This window comes from Podarcis tiliguerta (genome assembly GCF_965153285.1).
Source record: "Podarcis tiliguerta genome assembly, chromosome: 10".
Classification (NCBI taxonomy): Eukaryota; Metazoa; Chordata; class Lepidosauria; order Squamata; family Lacertidae; genus Podarcis; species Podarcis tiliguerta.
The window spans coordinates 28,814,243-28,837,998 of record NC_139543.1 but is presented as its reverse complement, the minus strand read 5'-3'; the positions used below and the strand labels follow the sequence as shown (position 1 = coordinate 28,837,998).

Genomic DNA, 23,756 nt, shown 5'->3' with positions numbered 1-23,756 from the left:
TTGCCTCTATGTTGTCTTTTTAGCATTCATATGTCTGCATGCAGCCTTCTGTCTTCTTTCATGGCGAGGTATGGTATGTTTCAGATAGGTTAAAGCTATTAGTATAAGGCACCTTTGTCACTAATAAATACCTTCAGACTGCTCACCTATAGCCTGCAATCCCACCTGGGAGAAAGTCCAACTGAAATAGGTCTTACTTCTGAGTATACACGTACGTAGGCTTTGCTCTGCTAACTCTTGCCTATTCTATTGAGGTTGAGGGCTTGCCCTCCATCCCAAAGCAGGGGTATAAAACTATAAAACCAATAAAACATAAGCTTTAGGGCCCCTAATCTTGGAGGGACCTCAAAAGGGACTCTGGTCCACATTGCTTTAATTTTTTGCATCTAGTAGACCCAGTTTGACTCATGCACACAACTCAAATTGTCTATTTTTGTGCGTGGATTTATTTCAGCAATCCCAAAGTTGGAGAGCCAGTAGTACAGGCACAGATGTTGTAAAGGCGTTTTGAGCTGCCGTGAAGGAAATGACAGCAGTCATTCTGACCTCACTGATGCTTGCCATGGGGCCCCCATAACAGCTCCAGCTTCAGGGCCCCCCAAAATGTAGGTCTGCCACCAGGGGTGCCAATTTGACTAAAATATGAGGGGGACAGGGCTCAGGCAAGCACTGCCCCACATAATCAATCACATGACACGGCACCCCCCCTATTTGAATGGCAATGTCCATGATCAGACCCTCCACATTTCCCCAAGATTTCCTGTACTAAAAGTGAGACAAACAAATGATGACCTTATGTGCCATCATATAAAGGGCCTTGCTTTACTCTTTACTATGTATGCCATTGCACCACCAAATTTGAAAGATGGGTATCTTTAATTTGAAAGACGTGCGGGGAGGGGAGCCGGCCCATTCAAATATTTTAATGGGGGGGGGAAGGCTCCTATTCCCCCCCCAAAAAAAAAACTGTCCCGGAGCAACGTCCCTCGTGGTGTTGTCTTCTGCACACCAGGGTGGGAGACCTCCTCGTCTGCTCCTCTGATTCCCCGCCCCTTTATCTTCCAGCGCGTTTTCCCCCGCTACGCCAACCCACGCACGGGAAGAGGGCGCGCGAGAGGCGTCTGTGTTGCCGCAGGATCTTCGGGGCCGAGTCCCCCGCCTGCCTCTGTGTCTGCAGCTCACGGAGCAGGAAGTTCCCGCGTCGTCGGAGGCCAGCTTTATTATCGTCACGTGACTCGTCGCGGGCAGCAGCCGCTCGGGTCGAGTTCGGCAATCCGCGCTGAGTGAAAGAAGAGGAGGAGGAGGAAGAAGAGGGAGAAGCCGGGACCTGCTTGACGCCCCCGCCATGAGGAGCGCTCCCCGGCGACGGCGCGGCGTCCAGCTCAGGGCTCTGTGGCTGCGCGCTCGCCCCTGAACACCGTGCTGAAGCCCCGCTTTGCTCCATGCAGCGGCTCCTCCATTGCGGAAGCAGCAGCGTCTCTCCTGCAGGGACGGCGCTGGCCGCGTCGGCGGGAGCAGCAGCAGCAGCAGCGGCGGCCGCCTCAGCCGCGTGATTCCCCCTCCGCCCCTCCGCCGCCGCTCCGCCGCCGCCCTGCGCGCCTGCCTGCCTGCCTCCCGGCGCGAGCTGGATGGTGCTTCCCCCGGCCCCGCCGGTGCGGCCGGCGGCAGGAGTACTATGCTGACTCGGGTGAAGTCTGCGGTGGCCAATTTCATGGGAGGCATCATGGCTGGCAGCTCGGATCACGGCAGCGGCGGTGGTGGAGGAGGTGGAGGAGGCGGCGGCGGTGGTAGTGGTGGAGGAGGCATGGACCTGCCGCTGCGCTTCCCCTACGGCAGACCCGAGTTCCTGGCTCTGTCTCCGGACGAGGTCGAGTGCTCCGCCGACCACATCGCCCGGCCTATCCTCATCCTCAACAAGGAGACCAAGCGCCTGCCCTGGACCACGGGATACGCCGAGTGAGTAGCCAGATACAGACCGCCCCCCCCCCCTTAAGCTGCCGGGTCCCGAAGCAGGAGGACGGCCGGCAGCGTCCCGTCCCCCCCTCGGCTGCTGCCGGTGCGCCTTGGAGAGGAGGCGCGCCCACGTCCCCTCTCCAAGGGCGCTGCTGCAGCCGGGAAGGGGGGAGAGGCCAGGGTAGGATCACCTGCCTGAACCTCAGCGTCTGGAGCAAGCCCGGCACACTCCTTTTCCGAACCGGGGTTGGATGGATATAGCCTTAACTTCTCCCATGAGAGGGAAGCCCATCATCCTGGGAGAACCATACAAGCGTAGAGTTGGAAAGCGACCACTTGGGTCATCTAGCTCAACCCCCTGCAATGCGGGGGTCTTTTTGCCCAATGTGTGGGGCTCGAACCCACGACCCTGAGGGTTAAGAGTCTCATGCTCTAGGGGCTGAGCTGTCGCGATTGACTCAGCCCTGGAAATGGGGGGCGTGGAGAAAGAGCTATTTCAGGTTTTCTGTTGGGAGGGAATGGTCAGCCACCCTGTGGGTAGATCATGTAGTGTGGCTGTGTGTATGTCATCTTCCTTTAGATGCCTCATTCCTCAATTCAAAATTCACTATTTGTGGTTATGGGAATGTTCTCTGTGCATACCCCCAATGCCCTGCTCTTCAGGTGTTGGGGTGGAACCTTGAGAAATGCCGCTTCGGGTTAAGTCCTCTTATGTTATACTCTGGGTTGGTTTGGTCAAATACTCTCCCACAGGTGATTTGGGGCAGCTTTCACTTCTTCATTGTCTGTTCTGAGTGGGTGTAAAAAGTTAAGTTGCTTTTAAGTCCTGTGTACTTCAACTTATCTGATATAAAACCCAATCCTCTTGAATCCAGTAGGTTTCACTCCCAAGTGGGTGTGCATAGACGTACAGCCTGATTCTGCAAATATTTACTTGGAAATAAATTCGGTTGACTTTAATGAGACTTACTCCTGGGTGCAAGCGTACATAATGCTGTAGCTATAAAGTGCTTATCTTTGACCGGGTCATGTGCATCATGCACCATCTGGTTTTGCAACTCCATGCGTCTCTTTGAGATTTTCTCATCTAGGTCTAGTAATTTTGATGGGGTTATTAAAAGGGAAGGGAAATGAAAAGCGGAAAGTTTGCCCTTTGAGTCTCTCTCTCTTCTCCCCCCCCCCCCCCCGCATGTGCAGATTTCACCCAAAGACTGTAGCATTTTTGTTCTGCCGTAGATCTGTGTACTGCAAGTCTCTGGATTGTTTATTTCTACTGATGCGGAAGGGGTTTCGGAAGTGTTGTGAATGTATGGGGAGAGGTGGAGGCAGAGAGAAAGAGAGACAGGGTGCTATCTTACTGTTTTGGTAATGGGAGACTGGCATTTAGTGCACACCCCCTTTTCCAGGCCTGTGCTGCGAAGATGATGGCTGGAGTGTGTGTCATTGATCTGCTCCATTCTCAAAATTTTCCATCCTCCCTGCACACGAATCACTCTCTTGCTGTGGAAGCAGGATTCAGGAAGGTGGAATGAAGGAGACTACAGTAGCTTTCCGTGCATATATCTTTCTCCGGATTCCAAACTTCTTCAGTTTTAAGTGTCACGTTATATTATTCTTGTGCTTATTGTGTGCTTTTAACATCTGAGTGGAAGGCTTACAATGAAGCAGTGATCTCCTAAAATAAAATGTGTGGATTTTGTTTGCAGGGGTGCATATTTTGATAAGATGGGAGGGAGCTGCAGCTTTTGAAATGGTAGCAGAAAGCTTCACCCTCCCCCAGGTGGTGTTTTTGGGATGGATTATGTTACTGCAGTCCCGGACACAAATAAAAGTGAGCATTTACCTGTGATGAAGTTTGTGCAGGCAGATTAGGATGATCTCTGATCCTGTCCCAACTCCTTATTAGGTCTAGGCTAGCTACGCTGCGTTGCATTCAGCAATAACCAAATTGAATCTTACTGCTGTGTTTTATTTGTTCCCATTCATAATGCTTATTTATAAATTGAAGGCTCTCTAATGGTTAAGCAGTAAAAAGGAGGCAAACTATAAAAAGATCTGTTATCCAGTTCAGAAGGAACACATTGTCTAATGAAGTTAGTAGCCAATCTCTCAATATAATGCTGCAGGATTAATGGTGGAAGAACTTTCTGGTCAATTCAGTACCTGCTTGTGGTTCATGACTTCACTTTGTCATGTCACTGTTGTTTCCTTGAAAAGGGCTTAGTGATGGCCAGCAGCCAAAAGAATCATTTTTGGCATAATCCAGAGGTTAAGCAACCACTTAAGTCCTCATCTGAGTGGATACTTAAATATATGATTAAATTTCACTGGAATTTTACTTACAGTTTAACTTAGCATTGCAGGATTAAATACGATGAGAGCAGTGATTGCATATCTCCCCTCATTGAGAAGAAATAGATAAATTAGAACTCAGAATAAGTCCCGCTGAGTTCAGCGGGACTCGTGTGTGTTGGGATATTGCTGCCAGTAATGAGAAATCATATACTTGCTATGTTCACCGGTGAACAGTGTCACTTCACCCCAGTGAAGTTAGGGCTTTAGGTCTCACCTGCACAAATTCAGTGTAATGTGGGTGTCGTACGACTGTTTGTGTTGCTATCAAGAGCACAAGGAGTCAGTCAATGTTTATATGTAGTCTGGATTAGGTTAATTTGGACTATAATGACTTTTTTCAGAGCTGGGGAAGCTGTGGCACTCCAAATGTCCCCAACCATTGGCCATGCTGGTTGGGGTTGATGGGAGATGGACTCCTATCCTCTGGAGGGCTGCAGGTTCCCCCTCTTTGTTTTACAGGTTACTGGGAATTATCCCAAGTACAGTGGTACCTCTGTTTAAGAACAGCCCTGTTTACGAACGATTCGGTTTATGAACTCCACAAAACCAGAAGTAGTGTTCCGGTTTGCGAACTTTGCCTCGGTCTACGAACAGAAACCAAATGGTGGGTGGCCTCGTTAGGGAAAGTGCGCCTCGGTTTAAGAACGGATTTGGTTTAAGAACGGACTTCAGGAACAGATTAAGTTCGTAAACCGAGGTACCACTGTACTCTTAATATGTCATGTGATTATTTCCCTGCTTTTCATTGCAGGCTCTAGGATTGGGAATAAAGAGACTTATGCGCGTTCACTCGAAAGATAACCACATGGCTTGCAATGAAATTTAGTCCTAAGAATTAGCCAGGTGTGTTTTGCAACTGGCACAGGTCCATTTGCGACCCCATGGAGATCTATGGATGCCAGGTTGACAACTGGGGAAAGCAAAATGTCGCTTAGAGGAGGATCCAAAATATTTTCCTTGAAGCTTGAATTTGTTTTATTCTGGATTGCTTCATTTGATGTTTTAATGTGTTGTAAACTGCTTTGAGATTTGTTCTTTAAAGTGCAAAGTGGTATAGAAATGAGATGATGAATAATTATACTACTAATAATAAGTTCCACTGCAAACAAAAAATGGCGCCTAGACATTCCGTTGTGGTGACTGCAACCTAGGCTTAAGGTGCTATTTGGCGATTAGATTATATATCTTGAGTTTCTAACACTGCGTCAAATGGATTGTTGTGTGTATATATATGAAATGCCCTCCAATTTTTAGATACCGTGCTTTGTTGAACTGCTCTTCTGTGTACTTTGTTGGGACTTGTAGCTATTACCTTCCATATTCTGTTTGTGATTGAAGTTGGTTTTCCGTAGAAAACAAAATCTCACCCCAGGGACTTTTAAAAGACTGGCTAAGAAACCCCTCTCTACCACTGTTGGCATGGGTTCTGCAGAAGAATCACAAATTCTTACTGTACATGCTACTTCATTATACTGAAGACTTCGCCTGGGAGACCAACTTCTCTTGTAGTTGCTTTATCAACCAGATGAATTGAGTTCTATTAAGCTTTGATAATCTGTCTGCCCCTTTCTGTGTCGTAACAAGAGATGGTTATTCCTTGCTGCTAGGCATTTGGTTTTATTCCTCGGGTAACTTGTAATGATCATCCAGTTTTGTGTGGCAAAACAGAAAAGGCTTTGTTTCAAGTCTGCTCTGTGGGGGAAAAGTCATTTTAAGTATATGTGAACATGTATTGTTTAAATATTAGTAACTTTAAGAAGGGAATGTGACCCTGCAGAATTTTTACTAAGGGCTTCCTTGTAACCAGATAATAAATTGAGATGGCGTTTTCTTTCTCTTTTGTTCTTTTCCTTCCTTCCTTTTATGTTAGACTGAAAAAAATGTTTATATTTTTACTCTGAATCTTAAGATAAACTGTAATGCCCCTAATGAGCCCCCCCCCCCCTTTAAGACTGTTAGGCTCATCAGTGAATCCAATTAAAATTGGTGGCACTAACCTGAGAGACAGAATGCTTTTAAGATTATAATAGCTTTAGGACAAAGTGTTGACCTTGCTGAAGTAAATGCAGTTTTTGCTATTTACTTCAGTATCCCAAATTTGCACTGTTACTCTTCTGTGAGCATGGTTTCTACATTATTTTTGGAAAGACAGAAAGCTGGTGCCTGGACAGTACTTCTCTATACCACAGGCCTGCTGTGTGGTGATCTCCAGCCTTTAATGGATGTAGGTGTAGCATTGCATAACTGTAAGCCTGTAAAACACAATGCTACTTGGCTGCAAGGATAATTTTGTGAAAATAGTGAGGAACCAGGAGACTTTTTTCTTTCATTAGGTGCTTTGTGAAGGCATGACTTTTTGTGTTTTCTCATGTAGATGTTGTTGTTGAGTAAATATTAAGGTAAAGGGACCCCTGACCATTAGGTCCAGTCGTGGCCAACTCTGGGGTTGCGGCACTCATCTCGCTTTATTGGCCGAGGGAGCCGGCGTACAGCTTCCGGGTCATGTGGCCAGCATGACTAAGCCGCTTCTGGCGAACCAGAACAGCGCACGGAAACGCCGTTTACCTTCCCGCTGGAGCGGTACCTATTTATCTACTTGCACTTTGACGTGCTTTCGAACTGCTAGGTTGGCAGGAGCTGGGACCGAGCAACGGGAGCTCACCCCGTCACGGGGATTTGAACCGCCGACCTTCTGATTGGCAACTCCTAGGCTCTGTGGTTTAACCCACAATGCCACCCGCGTCCCTTGAGTAAATATTACATAGTATATTATTTATTTACATAGCATATAATTTATTACATAGCATATTATTATTATTTTTTATTAAATTTCTATGGCACCCTTCATCTGAGGATCACAGGGTGGTTTACAATATACAGCCACAAAAGTAAAATACATAAATCAAGAATCACTTTGGTGGAGGTGTTAGTCATAATTGACACTTTCCCTTGAATAATTCCTACTGTCTTGTCCTTCTTTTGTTTGTCCCTCACTAGAATAAACAGTTGGATTGTGCTGCCCCCCCCAGTCAAATTTCTGATGTCTTGGCATCTTGCATCATTACGCCATGCCTTCCTACGTGCTACATGGAAACTGGCTGGGTTGAAACATATAATCTCATATTCAGGACACAGGAAACTGCTTTCTACTGAGCCAGGCCATTGGTCAATCTAGCTCAGTACAGTGGTACCTCGGGTTAAGTACTTAATTCGTTCCGGAGGTCCGTACTTAACCTGAAACTGTTCTTAACCTGAAGCACCACTTTAGCTAATGGGGCCTCCTCCTGCTGCTGTACAGTTTCTGTTCTCATCCTGAAGCAAAGTTCTTAACCTGAAGTTAACTTGGGTTAGCGGATTGTGTAACCTGAAGCGTATGTAACCTAAAGCATATGTAACCCGAGGTACCACTGTAGTGTTTACAATGAGCGGCAATGGCTCTCTAGGCTTTCAGATAGGGAGTGTTTTCCAGCCCTGCCTGAAGATGCTGGGGATTGAACCGGGGACCTCCTGCATGCAAAGCAGATAACTCTACCACTGAGCCACAGCCCTTCCCTATTCATGCAAGATAATCTGACACCATGTGAACGAAAAGCATTGAATGCATGGAGTATGATGGGAAGCACTGCAGAAGAATAGTGACAATGGATTTCAAACAAAAGTACCCATTGCCAAGCAATATTGAGCTTCCTGCGCTTTCCAGATATCATCTCTGTATGCTGAAGAAAGCCTGGAAGTTCAGTTCAGAAAGTGGCACACCTGCTGGATGAAACAGTCACTAGTGTTTTCTTTTTGTTATAGTTTTCAATAAGGGAGACAAGTGGAAATTTACTAATACTTTACCCTTCCATCATTAAACTTTAAGCAGATCCATTTACACTTAGGAGTCTAAAATCTGTACTTGTTCAACTGTGCCCCCCTCCCCAATAATAAAGGTATTTACTCCCATTTACCATTGGTAGATCCTATATCTATCAAAGCTCAAAGTGGTTTATTGTGATCCTTCACATTATTTAGCCTAACAACTTCCAATCTTTTTAACTTAGTAAAGAGCTGTACATTTCCACTGACTCATAAAGATGATTTTGGCATCAGATAGAAATAAGTAGGCTCAACCCTATATTTTATTTGCTTTGTCTAACTGACAGATTCTGCTTCAGAGCTCTGGATTCCAGTTAGGATTTTCTGTTTTTGGTCTCAAAGTCATGTGGTGTAGAAACACCCAAGTTTTAGAGTGCATTAGTAGAGTTAAATGTATTAGTAGTAATTTTGATGGTGCTATCAGCAATAGAAAAAGCAAGCAAGGAATCTAATCACTATTGTTTGTATCCAATGTTAGGGTTTTCTGTGGCGATGAAAGTAAAAAGTTGAATGAGAATCATACCTCTCCCTACATGCAAATAGAAGGACTTGTCTAGTATTTACTTTCAATTTTGAAGAAACCGGGCTTAGCATTATGTTTGAACCAGATACTGTGGCTTTAAGCAAACTGGTTAGTTAAACAAGCTAGTATCATAACTCCCAAGTTTTTTGGTGTTTTAACAATGCCTTGTTTGGACTGGCCTTCTCTTTATAGAATTTTATCTTGTAGCTATGTGAAACTCTTACCTTTGCGGATGTGTTAATCTAGGTAAAGGCAACTATTTGCTTTGTGGTCTTATTGTTGTTTAATGTAATAAGATATTCAGATATGCCCCAGAGTGCAGCTTTCCTCTCTTTCCCTCCCTATAAACACATAGTCGTTTCTATGAACAGACAGTCCAGCAATTCATTGAGAGGGACGAGGTACGTTGCCATCAACCCTGCTGAGTCACTTTCACACTTTGCACTGCAGTATGTGTTTCTCACACAAGGATAGATCTTCCATCTGTCACATGGAGGAGGTTATGCAAGGGTGGTTGTTGAACTTGGTCCACTCGGAAAGGTCTTTAATTGAACGTTGTTTTCAAAAAAATAATACAAAGGATACCAATTTAATGCCACATCACTTAAGGACAGGACAAAAAGTAATCAATATGAATTGTGAGATGATAGCTTTAGCTTTCTTCAAAGTACTGTGCTTTAGGATTGGGCTATAAGAATGCTTAGCCACGTAATACAATATTTATATAAATTATCACTTTACAGGAGGCTATAGCTTGCCAAGAACTTGTTTGCTAAAACATCATAATGCTTAGTAACGGTTCTCCCTGGTTTTGCCAACTAACTTGTTTTGGCTTTAAAGGACACGTAGCTTTTAAGCAGCAGAGGATTTGTAATATTATTTACAGTGCTCTCAATATTTGAATTTTCATTACTATGGAGAGGAATCAGTGATGTTCCGTGCCTGATGTTTTACACAAAAAGCATCAGCTTTGTATTCCTAAGCTAATGTGTTTATTTACAGAATTTCTATGCCATTTTGCAACATAAGAGTTTTCTGGGTGGCTTCAATAAATAAGACAATTTAAATATAAAATAAAGCCTAAAACCAAGATCTACATAAATACAGCAATGGAAAACTCGCGGATGACTTTTGAACACTGGAAGGGCAAGATTTGTGCACAAAGAAGCCTATATGGTTTCTGCATTCATAGGCGTTGTAAGTAGGGAGATGCAGAAAATAACAAAAGTGTGAAACTTTACCTCATCCATCTTTAGGAGTCCTCTGACAGTATTAGCAAGCTGTATAAACTGTCACTGTTATATTATTGGCAAATCGTCAAAAGCTTTGTGGGAAATCCATACTTTCTCACCAAGAGCTCCTGTGTAAATTTAGCATACCTTCTGTATCTGTTAAATGGTAGAAGAAAAATCATACAATAAATTTTCTGTGGGAGACGGTGGAAGCAGCTGAGACTGAAGGATCCAAATGGTACCAGTGCTATTAAACTTACTTTTTAAATGATTTGAAGTTGGAATGGCCACATTATCAGATGGTCCCTGAATGGATTCAGAAGCAGATTCTCAAGAATGTTGGAATGGTATCTCCAAACCAAGTGAACGAAAGTGCACATTATATTTAATCCAAGTAAGTTCACTGGGACAGAAAGAAAAAAAATCTTCCCATGCTCTGAAGAGGTCTGAACTGCTTGTCAATATGAGAGAGAGAGAGAAAGAGAGAGATTGTTAGCACAGCTGTACAGGTGCAGGCAAATGGGAATTGGCATCCAAAACAATCAACAGTGTTTTGAATGTTGGGATAATTCACTGAAAGTGTCTACCCAGTGTACAATAGGGGTTGTAAAAGAAAGAAAATGGCAGGTTGGGGATAAGGAAAGAATCTGTATGGGAATGACTGCATTGGAGCACGAAAGGCTCGAATGTTTGGGGCATTTTGGTTTATGAATTGGCATGTTTTACCAAAATGTATGTGAGCAAGTGGTAGATAGCTAAGTAGGAATGCATTGGTTTGAAACATGGGAGAGCACACTCTTTGACTCTTGTTGTCATGATTGGAGCTCTTCCCAGTGAGATTTGGACATGCAGTCTGCCGTGTGGTGGTGAGCTTATTTGGATAACCCAACCCATAGGCTGATGGATTCCCGAGAGCCTTGGAGAATTTACAATCAAAGCCCTTGTTCTGTGGGGGAAAGGAGTTAGGCAGTTGACACAGCAGCTCCTAAATGCTCACTCCCACTGAACAGAGATATTTTGCTTTGCCAGGGAGTTGTGGGCAGTGAAACAGGGAGGCACCTCCAAAGCGAATCTGGCTCAACATGAGAGCTCACTTCAGAGCCCGTTGTGATGACAGCAGTGGAGAAACTCCACTTCACAAATAATGTTAATGCATTATAGTTTATGTGTTGGCATTCATTTACATGAAGTAAATACTGTGCCACCCAGTAGTAAAACTTACTCATGACACCATATCTCTCCAGCTCGCAGTAGTTCTTTGAAACTGGTAATCAGCTGCCATATTATATTAGCATATTCGAGTGGCAGTCAGAATATTTCATATATTCAAAACTGTGGTATTTCTAAGGTAAAAAGGTAAAGGACCCCTGGACGGTTAAGTCCAGTCAAAGGCAACTATGGGGTTGCAGTGCTCATCTCACTTTCAGGGTCATGTGGCCAGCATGACTAAACCGCTTCTGGCTCAGCATAACACTGCGATGGAAGCCAGGGCGCATGGAAATGCCATTTACCTTCCTGCCACAGTGGTACCTATTTATCTACTTGCACTGGTATTCTTTCAAACTGGCAGGAGCTGGGTCAGAGCAACGGGAGCTCACTCTGTTGTGGGGATTCAAACCGCCAACTTTTTGATCAGCAAGCCCAAGAGGCTCAGTGGTTTAGATCACAGCGCCACCCACGTCCCATTTATGGTATATTTCTTTTTTTTTTTTTTTTTATAAATTTTTTTATTGCGTTTCTTTCCATAATTTTATAGGTTTATAAACAAATAAAGTAGTTACAAGAAACAAATTTTCTCTTTTTTAACAACAAAAACAAAATAAAACTTGGACTTCCCCACCCCTTCCGATTCTGCGTTCTTTGCATTAACAATGTCAGCATTTTGTTACCTTATTTCATACCTTGTTGTAACTTTCGAATGTTATGTATCCAAATACAATATATTATATCTCAATTTCAATACCTTTAAAATAAACATAACATATTCAATTTAAATTGTCTCCTTTTCTCTTTTGTCACTAATTTTACCATTTACTTAATCATATTCGCAGAAGCTTAACGTTTCCTAATCATGCACTTTCTTAGGATTCATACAGCTTATAATATTTTTTCAGATAATCTTTAAATTTTCCCCAGTCCTCCTCAATTGTTTCTTTATCCAAATCTCGGATTCTGCCGGTCAGTTCAGCTATCTCCATGTAGTCCATCAACTGCGTCTGCCAGTCCTCCAGCGTGGGCAAATCTTGTGTCTTCCAACTCTTTGCAATGAGTATTCTTGCTGCTGTGCTAGCGTACATAAACAAAGTTCTATCTTTCTTTGACATTTTCTGGTCCACCATGCCCAACAGGAAGGCCTCTGGTTTCTTAGGAAAGGTATACCTAAATACCTTTTTCAATTCATTATAAATCATTTCCCAGAAGGCCTTCACTTTTGGGCAGGTCCACCAGAGATGGAAGAAAGTCCCCTCTGCTTCCTTACACTTCCAACATTTGTTGTCAGACAGGTGATGCATCTTGGCTAGCCTGACTGGGGTCATGTACCACCGGTATATCATTTTCATAATGTTTTCCTTCAAGGCACTAGATGCCGTGAATTTCATTCCGGTGTTCCATAACCTTTCCCAGTCTTCAAACATAATATTATGTCCAACATCCTGTGCCCATTTTATCATAGCAGATTTAACTGTCTCATCCTGTGTGTTCCACATAAGCAGCAAGTTATACATTCTAGATAAAATCTTGGTCTTTGGTTCTAACAATTCTGTCTCTAGTTTCGATTTCCCCTCCTGGAAACCAACCTTTTTATCCATTTTAAAAACCTCTTGAATTTGAGCATAATGTAACCAATCTCGCACCTTGTTTTTTAATTTGTCCTGGCTCTGCAACTTCCAACCGTCTCCAATTTTTTCAATTAATTCCCAATATTTCGGCCAATAGGCCTCCATATTGGGTCTTTTTCGAGCTTTGGCCTCCACCGGTGATAGCCACCTCGGTGTTTTACTCTCTAATAAGTCTTTATATTTCATCCAGACTGCAAAAATCGCTTTTCTGACAATATGGCCCATTTATGGTATATTTCTAAGACTGTCTCTTTGCACAGTGGCATGGGCTGAAAACTTCAAAATATTATGCACAGTTGTTTAAAAGATGAGGCCACATTTTACAAATGTGAAATAACCAGTGGAAGAACAATCAAGAGTCTAGTTAAAATAATCATTTTACCATTGCAGACTGAAATATGTAAGTGATGGAAGTGGCTGTTCTGTGTCATGTTCCCTATGTGATATGTCTTCTTTTTCAAATCATGAACTGACTGTGATTGATTCTCAGTTAAACAGATGACAACCTTGAGCTAGGTTCAGTATTTTAAGAACTTAAAGGAGAAAAGTCACTTTATCCAGGGACAGTCCCCATATCTATTGGCCTGTTCCTACCTCTTTTTCTTAATGGTGATATAGACCATTCATAATGTAAGAATATTCTTTACGGCTATGAGCAGGGCAGTAGGGTGGGTGGGGTAAGTGAAGCTACAACAATCAGCTATAGTGTTGTTCATTGTTTCTGCTCAGGCTGCACAGAGAAAGCATTTTGGTTCTTGAAATTCATACTGACTGTGCAGATGACTGATAAAATTCTACAGGATGTGGTATTCGTGTGTGCAAACAGTCAAGATCCAATGATCCCCAGGCATGTACCTCCAGATGGTGGATATGTCATGTGCTGTCCTGGCACCTTCACTTGGTTGCGAATGGCTGGTAGTCGAGTGCAAAATGTGCCTGGTGCCTGACTAGACACAGAATAGTTTCTCAGGTGAATAGCTATGTGCTCAGGAGTCAGGAAGAAGGGTGCCTCTGAGGACATGTTTAACCCAGAAACCTGTACTCACACTGGAACCAAGCTCACATGTCCTTTCACACAAAACAGACCCCTTGTTCTTCCTCCAAGTGTCTTTTTTCCAGCAGCTAATTTGTAAGGAGGAATGGACTTTTTGATTGTTGTTACTGTTGGACAGTTGAGAGTTAGAAACCCATGGCAATCTACTGCAAAATTATCCAGTAGATCCTGATCTGTCTTGCCTGAATCCCTGCTGTAGAGCAGGGGTGGCCAACTTCCAAGAGACTGCGATCTACTCACAGAGTTAAAAACTGGCAGTGATCTACCCCCTTTTGGGGGGTTCAGGTCAAAGTTGATGAGCTTTTTTTAGGAAGGAGGAAGGCCCATTTTTTAGGGGTACAGGGCAAAGTTATTGAGCTTTTTTTAGGGGAGCCAAAGTTGTTGATCATTGTTGAGGGGAGCCAGTGATCTACCACAGACGTCTAGTGATCTACCAGTAGATCACGATCTACCTGTTGGACATGCCTGCTCTAGAGGATATTTTGGAAATGTCTCAACAATGCAGCTTTTTCTGCAGGTCCCACCATCCCCATTAGAACTACATCAAGAGACTTGCATCTATTTGTGGGATTGTGGATGGCTGTTTGGGTGGGATTTATTTCGAAACTCATTGTTGTCTTCGACTTTGAGTCATTGAAAAGGAGCTTGTGAGCAAGTGGACTGAAACAATGACTTGGACTCCCTTTCACACGTTTGTAACATTATGTCACAGTGAACTTGATCTTAATCTTGACACTACATTTTCAATGGAGTTGCAGGTGTTTCATAGCAGTTTAATTCTTGAAGCATTCTTGCAGGTGGAACAGGGGAGTGGCCTCCGTAAATGGCAGTTTTAATGGGTGAGTTGTGCTGTGGAATCTGTTCCTGAGCGTGAAATGTTGGCTTCTGATAGTGTAACTCTTGATGCTGGATTTGGGCTGGCACCTTACACAAGACCTTGAGAAGGGTACAATGGTACCTCTAGTTAAGAACTTAATTCATTCCGGAGGTCCGTTCTTGACCTGAAACTGTTCTTAACCTGGGGTACCACTTTAGCTAATGGGGCCTCCCACTGCCGCCATGGCACGATTTCTGTTCTCATCCTGAAGTAAAGTTCTTAACTCAAGGTACTATTTCTGGGTTAGCAGAGTTTGTAACCTGAAGCGTTTGTAACCCGAAGCGTTTGTAACCTGAGGTACTACTGTACTTGTTTCCCAGTCTTCCTCAACTTGGTTGCCTCTAGGTCAGCCTTTCTCAACCTGTGGGTCCCCAGATGTTGTTGAACTACCACTCCCATCATCCCTCAACTCTGGCCTTGCTAGCTAGGTGTGATGGGAGTTGTAGTTCAACAACATCTGGGGACCCACAGGTTGAGAACCGCTGCTCTAGGTATTGTTGCATTCCCAACTCCCATAGTCAGTGGTAATTAATTATGGGAGTTGGGATTCCAAAATATCTGGAAGGATCCAGATTGTAGAAGGCTTCTTTCAATGTGGTTTTGACCTTCAAGATTTTGAGGGTCACATTATCTTGACAGGCAGCCAGAGAGTGAATATTAGGAGAAAGATTTTGTTTTGTATAATGAGTAGCTAGAAGAGTTGGCAGCTTTCCCTCTCACCCTTCCTTTCTCTGTTGCTGTACTTGAAATTTCTTATTGTTTCTCCCTTGTAAGTAATATACTGCTTATGTGTCCCAGTTGTCATTACAGATTTATGACTGCTTCATATCAATTATTGCTACTTCATGTTATCTTCCTTGCTAAATGGCTGCCTTGTAATATTGTTTGTCAGGGCAAGCGAAATGAGACGTTATCCTCTGAGAATGGCAGCTCTGAAGAAAGAGAGTTTATAAAGTTGTTGTTAACACTTTGATTTGAAATGGCATGAGGAAGAAAGTTGGTTGCAGTCAGTAAGACGTCTGTGCTAGTAAACATAGGCGCAGTACTTCATTGATTATTGCTTTCCACATATCCATAGGATTGTTAGCTAGCAACAAAACATCAAAGATGGTACTGATGCAGGTGGATGTCTATATAAGCAGAAAGCCTGGTCTTCATGCAGCATTGCCAGCGGTACTTAGAATAGAGTGAGTGCCTGGAGGTGGTTGGAGGATGGATGGCGGCTAACAAATTGAGGTTGCATCCTGACAAGACAGAAGTACTGTTTTGCGGGGACAGGGGACGGGTGGGTGTGAAGGACTCCCTGGTCCTGAATGGGGCAACTGTACCCCTGAAGGAGCAGGTACACAGTCATTTTGGACTCACAGCTGTCCATGGAGGCGCAGGTCAATACTGTGTCCAGGGCAGCTGTTTACCAGCTCCATCTGGTATGCAGGCGGAGACCCTACCTGCCCGCAGACTGTCTTTTCAGAGTGGTGCATGCTCCAGTTATCTCCCACTTGGACTACTGCAACACACTCTACATGGGACTACCTTTGAAGGTGACCCGGAAACTACAACTAATCCAGAATGAGGCAGCTAGACTGGTGACTGGGAGTGGCCTCCGAGACCATATAAGACCGGTCCTGAAAGACCTACGTCGGCTCCCAGTACATTTATGAGCACAATTCAAAGTGTTGGTACTGACCTTTAAAGCCCTAAACGGCCTTGGTCCTGTATACCTGAAGGAGCATCTCCACCCCCATTGTTCAGCCCAGACACTGAGGTCCAGTGCTGAGGGCCTTCTGGCAGTTCCCTCCCTGTGAGAAGTGAGGTTACAGGGAACCAGGCAGAGGGCCTTCTTGGTAGTGGCACCAGCCCTGTGGAATGCCCTCCCATTAGATGTCAAGGAAATAAACAACTAGCCGACTTTTAGAAGACATCTGAAGGCAGCCCTGTTTAGGGAAGTTTTTAATGTTTGAAGTTTTATTCTGTTTTTAGTGTTCTGTTGAAAGCTGCCCAAAGTGGTTGGGGAACCCAGCCAGATGGGTGGGGTAGAAATAAATTATTATTGTTGTTGTTATTGTTATTTTGAAAATATGCTAGCTTTATTGCCTTACTGGTGGCTGTGAAGATTTTTTTTTTAATTACTCCAAATGGGGTTATGACTGAGACACTAATTGATTGAAACTAGTGAAGCTGCACAGAAGCTAGAGATGTCTTTTCCCAGAACAGCTCCAGTGACAGCAGGGTTTTTTTTAATAAAAAGCACCACACACATCAAAACCCAGCTGACATTCCTTATCAAGGTGCCATTGTCACAGAGATTATTAGTGTGATGCTTAGAGTGCCTTCTCTGACTTGCAAAGTAGAATCTCTACTGCTCAAGAGAAAAACATCACACTCTCTTTTCAATCTTAACAGCTGGGGGGGGAAATCCCAAGGCATTTTTTTGCAGCTCAGAAATGGGTTACTATGGGTCTGAAGGATCAGTCTGCTCCCAGTGTCTACCTATCAGGTCTTCAGGATGTGATGTGCCATAACTGTTTGTTTTCATGTAAACCAAAGTCATCTTCATGCTTTGGTCTAGTTCGTACATCAAGTAAAACATGGTTAATGGTTTATCTTCAGCTTCTGGGTAGCTTTGCCACACACATACACACACCTGTGTAGGAAACCTTGGCTACAATTTGTGGTTAGTTTGGAGCAAAACAAACTTCAGACCCTAGTTCGGACATAGCACTAAGTCAGGAATCATGGTTTTTCTCCTTAGTGATGGGGCGGTTTAGAACTCTCTCTCTCTCTCTTTGGATACACACACACACACACACACACACACACACACACATATATATATATATGATCACCTGATTGTAGAAAAACCTCAAAGTGCTGTCTATATTATACACACATATATAAAAATATTTAAAAAGTTATAAACAGTTTTAAATATACAGTTCATAATAATCAACACCTGTGTTACATATAGCTTAGTCATGCTGGCCACATGACCCAGAAGCTGTCTGTGGACAAACGGCGGCTGCCTCGGCCTATAGAGCGAGATGAGCGCGCAACCCCAGAGTTGGTCACGACTGGACCTAATGGTCAGGGTTCCCTTTACCTTTATGTTACATATAATACAAAAGTTTAAAAACATAAGTTACCTTATCTTCTCCGGTGAAACTAAAGCATAATACACATTTAACAATAGTAGCAGTAGTATAAAAAAAATGTGGGTGGTGGCGGTGGTAAACAAGGTACAAAATGCATATATGCTTTCTTCAGCAAAACTAGCTTCTAATCAGCAAGATGGCAGACCCTCCATCCAGCTCTCACCTAGGTGCTTTCCTTTCCTTTCCTAGTTTCTCATCCTGGGAGATCTCCACTTCCTTACCTCGCTGGTGTCCTTCTGCTGTTTTATCAGTGAATTCCAGTGGAGTGCCAATCCCATCTTCAAATGGCCTCCTGGTGTGACCAAATGGGTGACAGACCCCCTTTGATCTTAACCTGTTGCAAGGTGCTTGGTTTTATTTCTCCCCATCTCAAAACGCAGCCTCAAGGCAGTTGGAGTCCAGCTGGCCTATCTCTGCTGTTGCCAATATGTTTCTTCAACTATGGGAAGGAGTAAAACAGGCATAACTGACCTGCGCATGTTACCGCTGAATTATGGAGGCTCACCTTCTTTGACCAGCCATCTCTATAATACACAGGTTATGAACCCATTTTCACCTCAGCACAATAGGAAGTTTCCCCTTCACTTGTCTCAGTTTTTGAGACATGTGTAACAAGTCACAGGGGGTCGGTGTGAGCTATTGAGGTGTGAAAAGAAAAGAAAAAGCGGGAATACTTCCAGATTAGAGGACAAATATATTTACTCCTTTTGCAGTATCTGTATTTTGCACATGCCTGCATATTATTAGTATTAGTCATTTTAACATAAGAAACCACACATCTTGTTTAGAGAGCTTTCCCAGACATACAGCCATATGTTTTGCTGCTTTTGTGTTTGAATAAATATTTGAACTGTTTGCCTTTAGTAGCTGTTCGCCTCTCTCTTTTCTTTTTTTGCTCTTGCAAAAGCAAAGAAAAATAGACTGCTTACTTTTGTACATGAAGGAAAGCTTCTGTATTCCATACCGTCCAACATTTATCCGATGAAAATAAGGACGTCTTTTTTAAAAAAAATAATAATAATACTCCAACTGGGTTGCCCCAGCCACTCTGGGCAGCTTCCAACATATATAAAAACATAAACATTAAACATTAAAAAACCCTTCCCTATACAGGGCTGCCTTCAGATGTCTTCTAAAGGTTGTATAGTTACCGTACTGGCTGGAATAAAAGCCACACTTTTTTTCCAAATTCTGACTGTGAAAAGTTAAAGTGTGGCTTAAATTCGCGACCTTACAAAAATTGGCTTTTACGTTATCGGTGCTGAAACAGACATATGGAAAAATGGAATGGGTGTGAGTGCCTGCGGAATTTTAAGGGAGCGGCTTATACATGGGTCTTGTCTTTTTTCTCTCTCCCCCCCCCCCCCCGAATTTTAAAGGTTTGGCATATACCCGTATTTTTCGCCCTATAAGACACACCAGATCATAAGACGCACCTAGTTTTTGGAGGAGGAAAACAAGAAAAAATTATATTCTGAATCTCAGAAACCAGAACAGCAAGAGGGATCGCTGCACAGTGATCCCTCTTGCTGTTCTGGCTTCTGGGATAGCTGCGCAGTCTGTATTTGCTCCATAAGACGCACACACATTTCCCCTTACTTTTTGGGAGGGAAAAAGTGAGTCTTATAGAGCAAAAAATATGGTATTTGGGTGCGGCTTATATTTGGGCCAATATGGTATATCGGTGGTCGTATGTTGTTGTTGTTGTTTAGTCGTTTAGTCGTGTCCGACTCTTCGTGACCCCATGGACCAGAGCACGCCAGGCACTTCTGTCTTCCACTGTCTCCCGCAGTTTGGTCAGACTCATGTTTGTAGCTTCGAGAACACTGTCCAACCATCTCGTCCTCTGTCGTCCCCTTCTCCTTGTGCCCTCCATCTTTCCCAACATCAGGGTCTTTTCCAGGGAGTCTTCTCTTCTCATGAGGTGGCCAAAGTATTGGAGCCTCAGCTTCACGATCTGTCCTTCCAGTGAGCACTCAGGGCTAATTTCCTTAAGAATGGATGTGTTTGATCTTCTTGCAGTCCATGGGACTCTCCAGAGTCTCCTCCAGCACCATAATTCAAAAGCATCAATTCTTCGGCAATCAGCCTTCTTTATGGTCCAGCTCTCACTTCCATACATCACTACTGGGAAAACCATGGCTTTAACTATACGGACCTTTGTTGGCAAGGTGATGTCTCTGCTTTTTAAGATGCTATCTAGGTTTGCCATCGCCTTTCTCCCAAGGAGCAGGCGTCTTAATTTCGTGACTGCTGTCACCATCTGCAGTGATCATGGAGCCCAAGAAAGTAAAATCTCTCACTGCCTCCATTTCTTCTCCTTCTATTTGCCAGGAGGTGATGGGCCCAGTGGCCACAACCTTCGTTTTTTTGGTGTTGAGCTTCAGACCATATTTTGCGCTCTCCTCTTTCACCCTCATTAAAAGGTTCTTTAATTCCTCCTCACTTTCTGCCATCAAGGTTGTGTCATCTGCATATCTGAGGTTGTTGATATTTCTTCCGGCAATCTTAATTCCGGCTTGGGATTCATCCAGCCCAGCCTTTCGCATGATGAATTCTGCATATACGGTGGTCGTATAACCTTACCCCCCCCCCATCAAGCACCACAGGACAAACTAACTTGGGCCCATCTTAGATTTGCAATCTGGACCCCTGAGCTCCATCACCCTCTTAATCAGAATCCCTCATTACCTTCATTCCTGTAGCTGAGCTACAGTTTTATAAGCGGGAAGACGAATATTTGCTTTGACATCCTGTTTTATGGTTCTCTTGCTTTACAGGAATCAAATCTATACATAGCTCTTGAGGATGGATTTTGGCTGCCTTCCTGTTAAGGTTTATAATTTCTGAAATCTTCATCTAATCCCCCCCAAACTGATAAAAAGTGGAGGAATACAGATTTATATCTGTACACTGATGCAATCAGAGTTAGATCTGCTGGCGGAGGAAATTCTCTGCATTTGAGAGTTAGCAATCATTTCTGAAATCCAGATTAATATCCTTAAAAAAGAAAAAGGCAGCTGAATGTTTATTCAAGCTAGAATGTTGATGGCACGGAGTCATCAAATGTGGTCAAAAGCCCTGATCTATAGCATCATGGAAATTACATTTGGTAAGAAATATATATATGCTGAATCCTATCTTGAAGTTCTACCAACTACGATACCTTAATGCAGTCAAGGTGACAGGGTAAGACAATATATTTGTGGATTTTATTTGCATTTGCAGAATTCTGCCGGTTTGCAGCAAGGCTTTAAAAAAAATAAATGAAGTACACATTTATCAACTGAAAGTGAATCTGTTCCATCAGTTCACATAAAGCAATCACAATCTGATGAGCAGCTCTCTTTTGGAAGCTCTATTACATGAGCTTTTAAAAAGAAAAAAACCCACCACCCATTTTTCTGTTGCATTTTTTTTCAATTGTAGGAAGGAATTGTATTGAACGAGAAGGCACTGATCACACGTTAAAAATAAACACAGCAAGCTTAATATTAGATGGAGCAAACTGGTAGAGTTGGCAGTTCAGGGGAGATGTATGTTACTGTTGAAGTTCCTACTGGAGTCAATTATTTCTGTTTGGCAATGTAAGCCTTAATGCTGCTTGCAGCATGTTAAATAATAAATTAGAGCAACACTTTGTGGTAACATTTTAGGAACCGAATTGATCACACATTCCAACATGCTAAGAATACTTCCCTTGAAAACAGTACAGATTCAGTTGAGTCATGGGCTGCAACCGTATTAGGCTGATCATATTGAACTTGAAGACAAAGGGATTTAGGCAGCTGTGGGCAGGGCTGAGTGAGTAACCCTATATATGTTTACCCAGAAATCAATTGCTATTGAAGTAATTGTGGATAGAATTACAGTATGAAGACTGTGTTCTCCTTCCCTTCATTTATTCTCATTTTAAAGAAGATGGAATGAAGCTAAGAAACCTTGCCAAGGGCACACCCAATATGGAGGCTTAGCCAAGAGCTGAAACACAACCTCATCTTCAGACTTGGCAAGGAATACCAGCCCCTCCAAGTGTCCCTATTTTCCAGGGTCAGTCCTAGATTTACAGGAAGCCGTTCAGGTTTCTGATTTCATCCCGGAATGTCCTGCTTTTCCTTAGGATGTCCCTATTTTCTTTGGAGAAATGTTGGCGGGTATGCGGGTAGCAATCCCAGGAGCCTTTGCAACTGCACCCCAATAGCCAAGTGAATCTGACCCACAGCCAAGCACTTTGGGGTACCGGTCTACCTCTGAATCACAGCCTGGTACTTTAATGTACCATCTACCCCTCTCATTGTTTCCAGCGATGAGAAAAAGTGAGATTACCATTGATGCCAATATGGTAAGTGTTACTGGTTTTTCAAAGGTTTCAAGGGTTTCCAAAGGTTTAGAGGGTGTTTACAGGCTTTTTAGATGGTGTCCCCCACCATACATGATTCCACGTACAGTGGACCCTCAGTTTACGTTACCTTTGGGTAACATAATCTTCAGGTTGCGAACACGACAAACCCAGAAGTGGGTTTGCCGCTCACACGTCCTCTGCTTACAAAATCTTCAGGATATGGCCGGGCCTCCAGAATGAATCCCGTTCATAACCAGAGGTACCACTGTATATGCATGGTCCTGGGACCATAACCCCTGGGTAAGTGGGGAGACCCCTGTATTTGTTCCCAAGTTACCACTAAGTTCCTAGAGAGGAATGGAGATTGGATGGGCGGTTTCTGGGTTCCTTTGCCTTCTGCTAACGCTGCATCAGCTGGCTCATGAAACCAAAAGCCTTGGCTCTTCCCCCTTGCCTTTCTGGCAATTTATCAGAAGTGAAAAAACCACGCCGCAAGACAATCCAAGCTGTTATCATTACAAGGGTTTTGAAATCCTGACTTGTCTGTTTTTAAGGTGCTGCTATGGCGTTTAAACGGTTGTCTTAGCTGTATAAGTTACCTTTTTGAATATCTTACTGCAGTTTTTAGTGGATTAAATAGTGAGGCCACAGTATTTGTGATATTTAGGGCTGGCTGTATGAGGCAGAGTCTAATATTTACAGGGCTTTTCTCTTCCTTTTGAAAAAAAAAAGCTTGTCATGCTTGCAACCTTAAAGGGCATCTGAATGTGATTTCATTAAGTCTCTCATTTTTAGATGCCTCAAAACAATTTTGCATCCTTATTTCACATGTTAATTTTTTTTTTTGAGCTGCTGATAATGATACTGCAGGCAGATTGGGTTGGGTTGTTGCCCTTTCAAAATTTTGTTCGCCTCTCCTCTGCTGGAGATTGGCAGCTCTGGTTCCTGAAAGAGGATCTACTGCTCTATAATGCAGGAGCAGTTTTTTCTTGGTTTCCATCTGCTTTTATAGGCATTCAGATTTCCTTCCATCTGACGATGGGTGGCAAGCCAGTTCTTTGCATCTACAGAATCGGGAAGTCATTCTTCCCTCACCCTTCTCTGGTGATATCCATAGGATGTGTGTGGACACAGGCAGGGGGAGGTTTTTATATTATTATATATCTTTTTAAAACCCTAATGATTATGACTCAACTGAATTAACATAGGAAATGGGCCTGCAGAAGAGATTGTGCAGTAGGGCATTAGATTAACAAAGTAAAGTCTGAATACAGAGCTCAAACCCTCTGTTCTTATAAAGAATTTTCTTACCATGGCATATATATTTTTCACAGTTCAGTAGTTGCTCATCCCAGGTTTTTTTATTATCCTACGGCTAGTGATGGCAAACCGTTTCTCATAAAGCAAAACTGCTACTGGCAATTCACAGAGGAGACGGGAACGCAACTTCAAAGCATTTAGCGTAGAGCAGTAAAAATTAATTAATTACATGGAATTATGTAAATTGATTGCAGAAAGCAGCACATATGGTTAGAGCTTAACTTCAGTTTAATTCTTTTTGGTGTGTATG

General features: G+C 43.3%; 1 protein-coding gene across 2 annotated transcripts in view; it reads left to right on the top strand.

Moving 5' to 3' along the window:
* Positions 1-1,007: 1,007 nt before the first annotated feature.
* PPM1H (protein phosphatase, Mg2+/Mn2+ dependent 1H) overlaps positions 1,008-23,756 on the top strand; it is an 87,741-nt gene continuing 64,992 nt past the window's right edge. The window contains exon 1 of one of the 2 annotated variants that reach the window (XR_014502108.1): positions 1,008-1,956. Coding sequence is in view for 1 of the 2 variants with exons in the window: in XM_083399834.1 (XP_083255960.1) it covers positions 1,676-1,956 (281 nt within the window). In the remaining variant the exon portion in view is untranslated. The remainder of the gene's footprint in view (positions 1,957-23,756) is intronic. The other variant, XM_083399834.1, reaches the window with a different exon arrangement.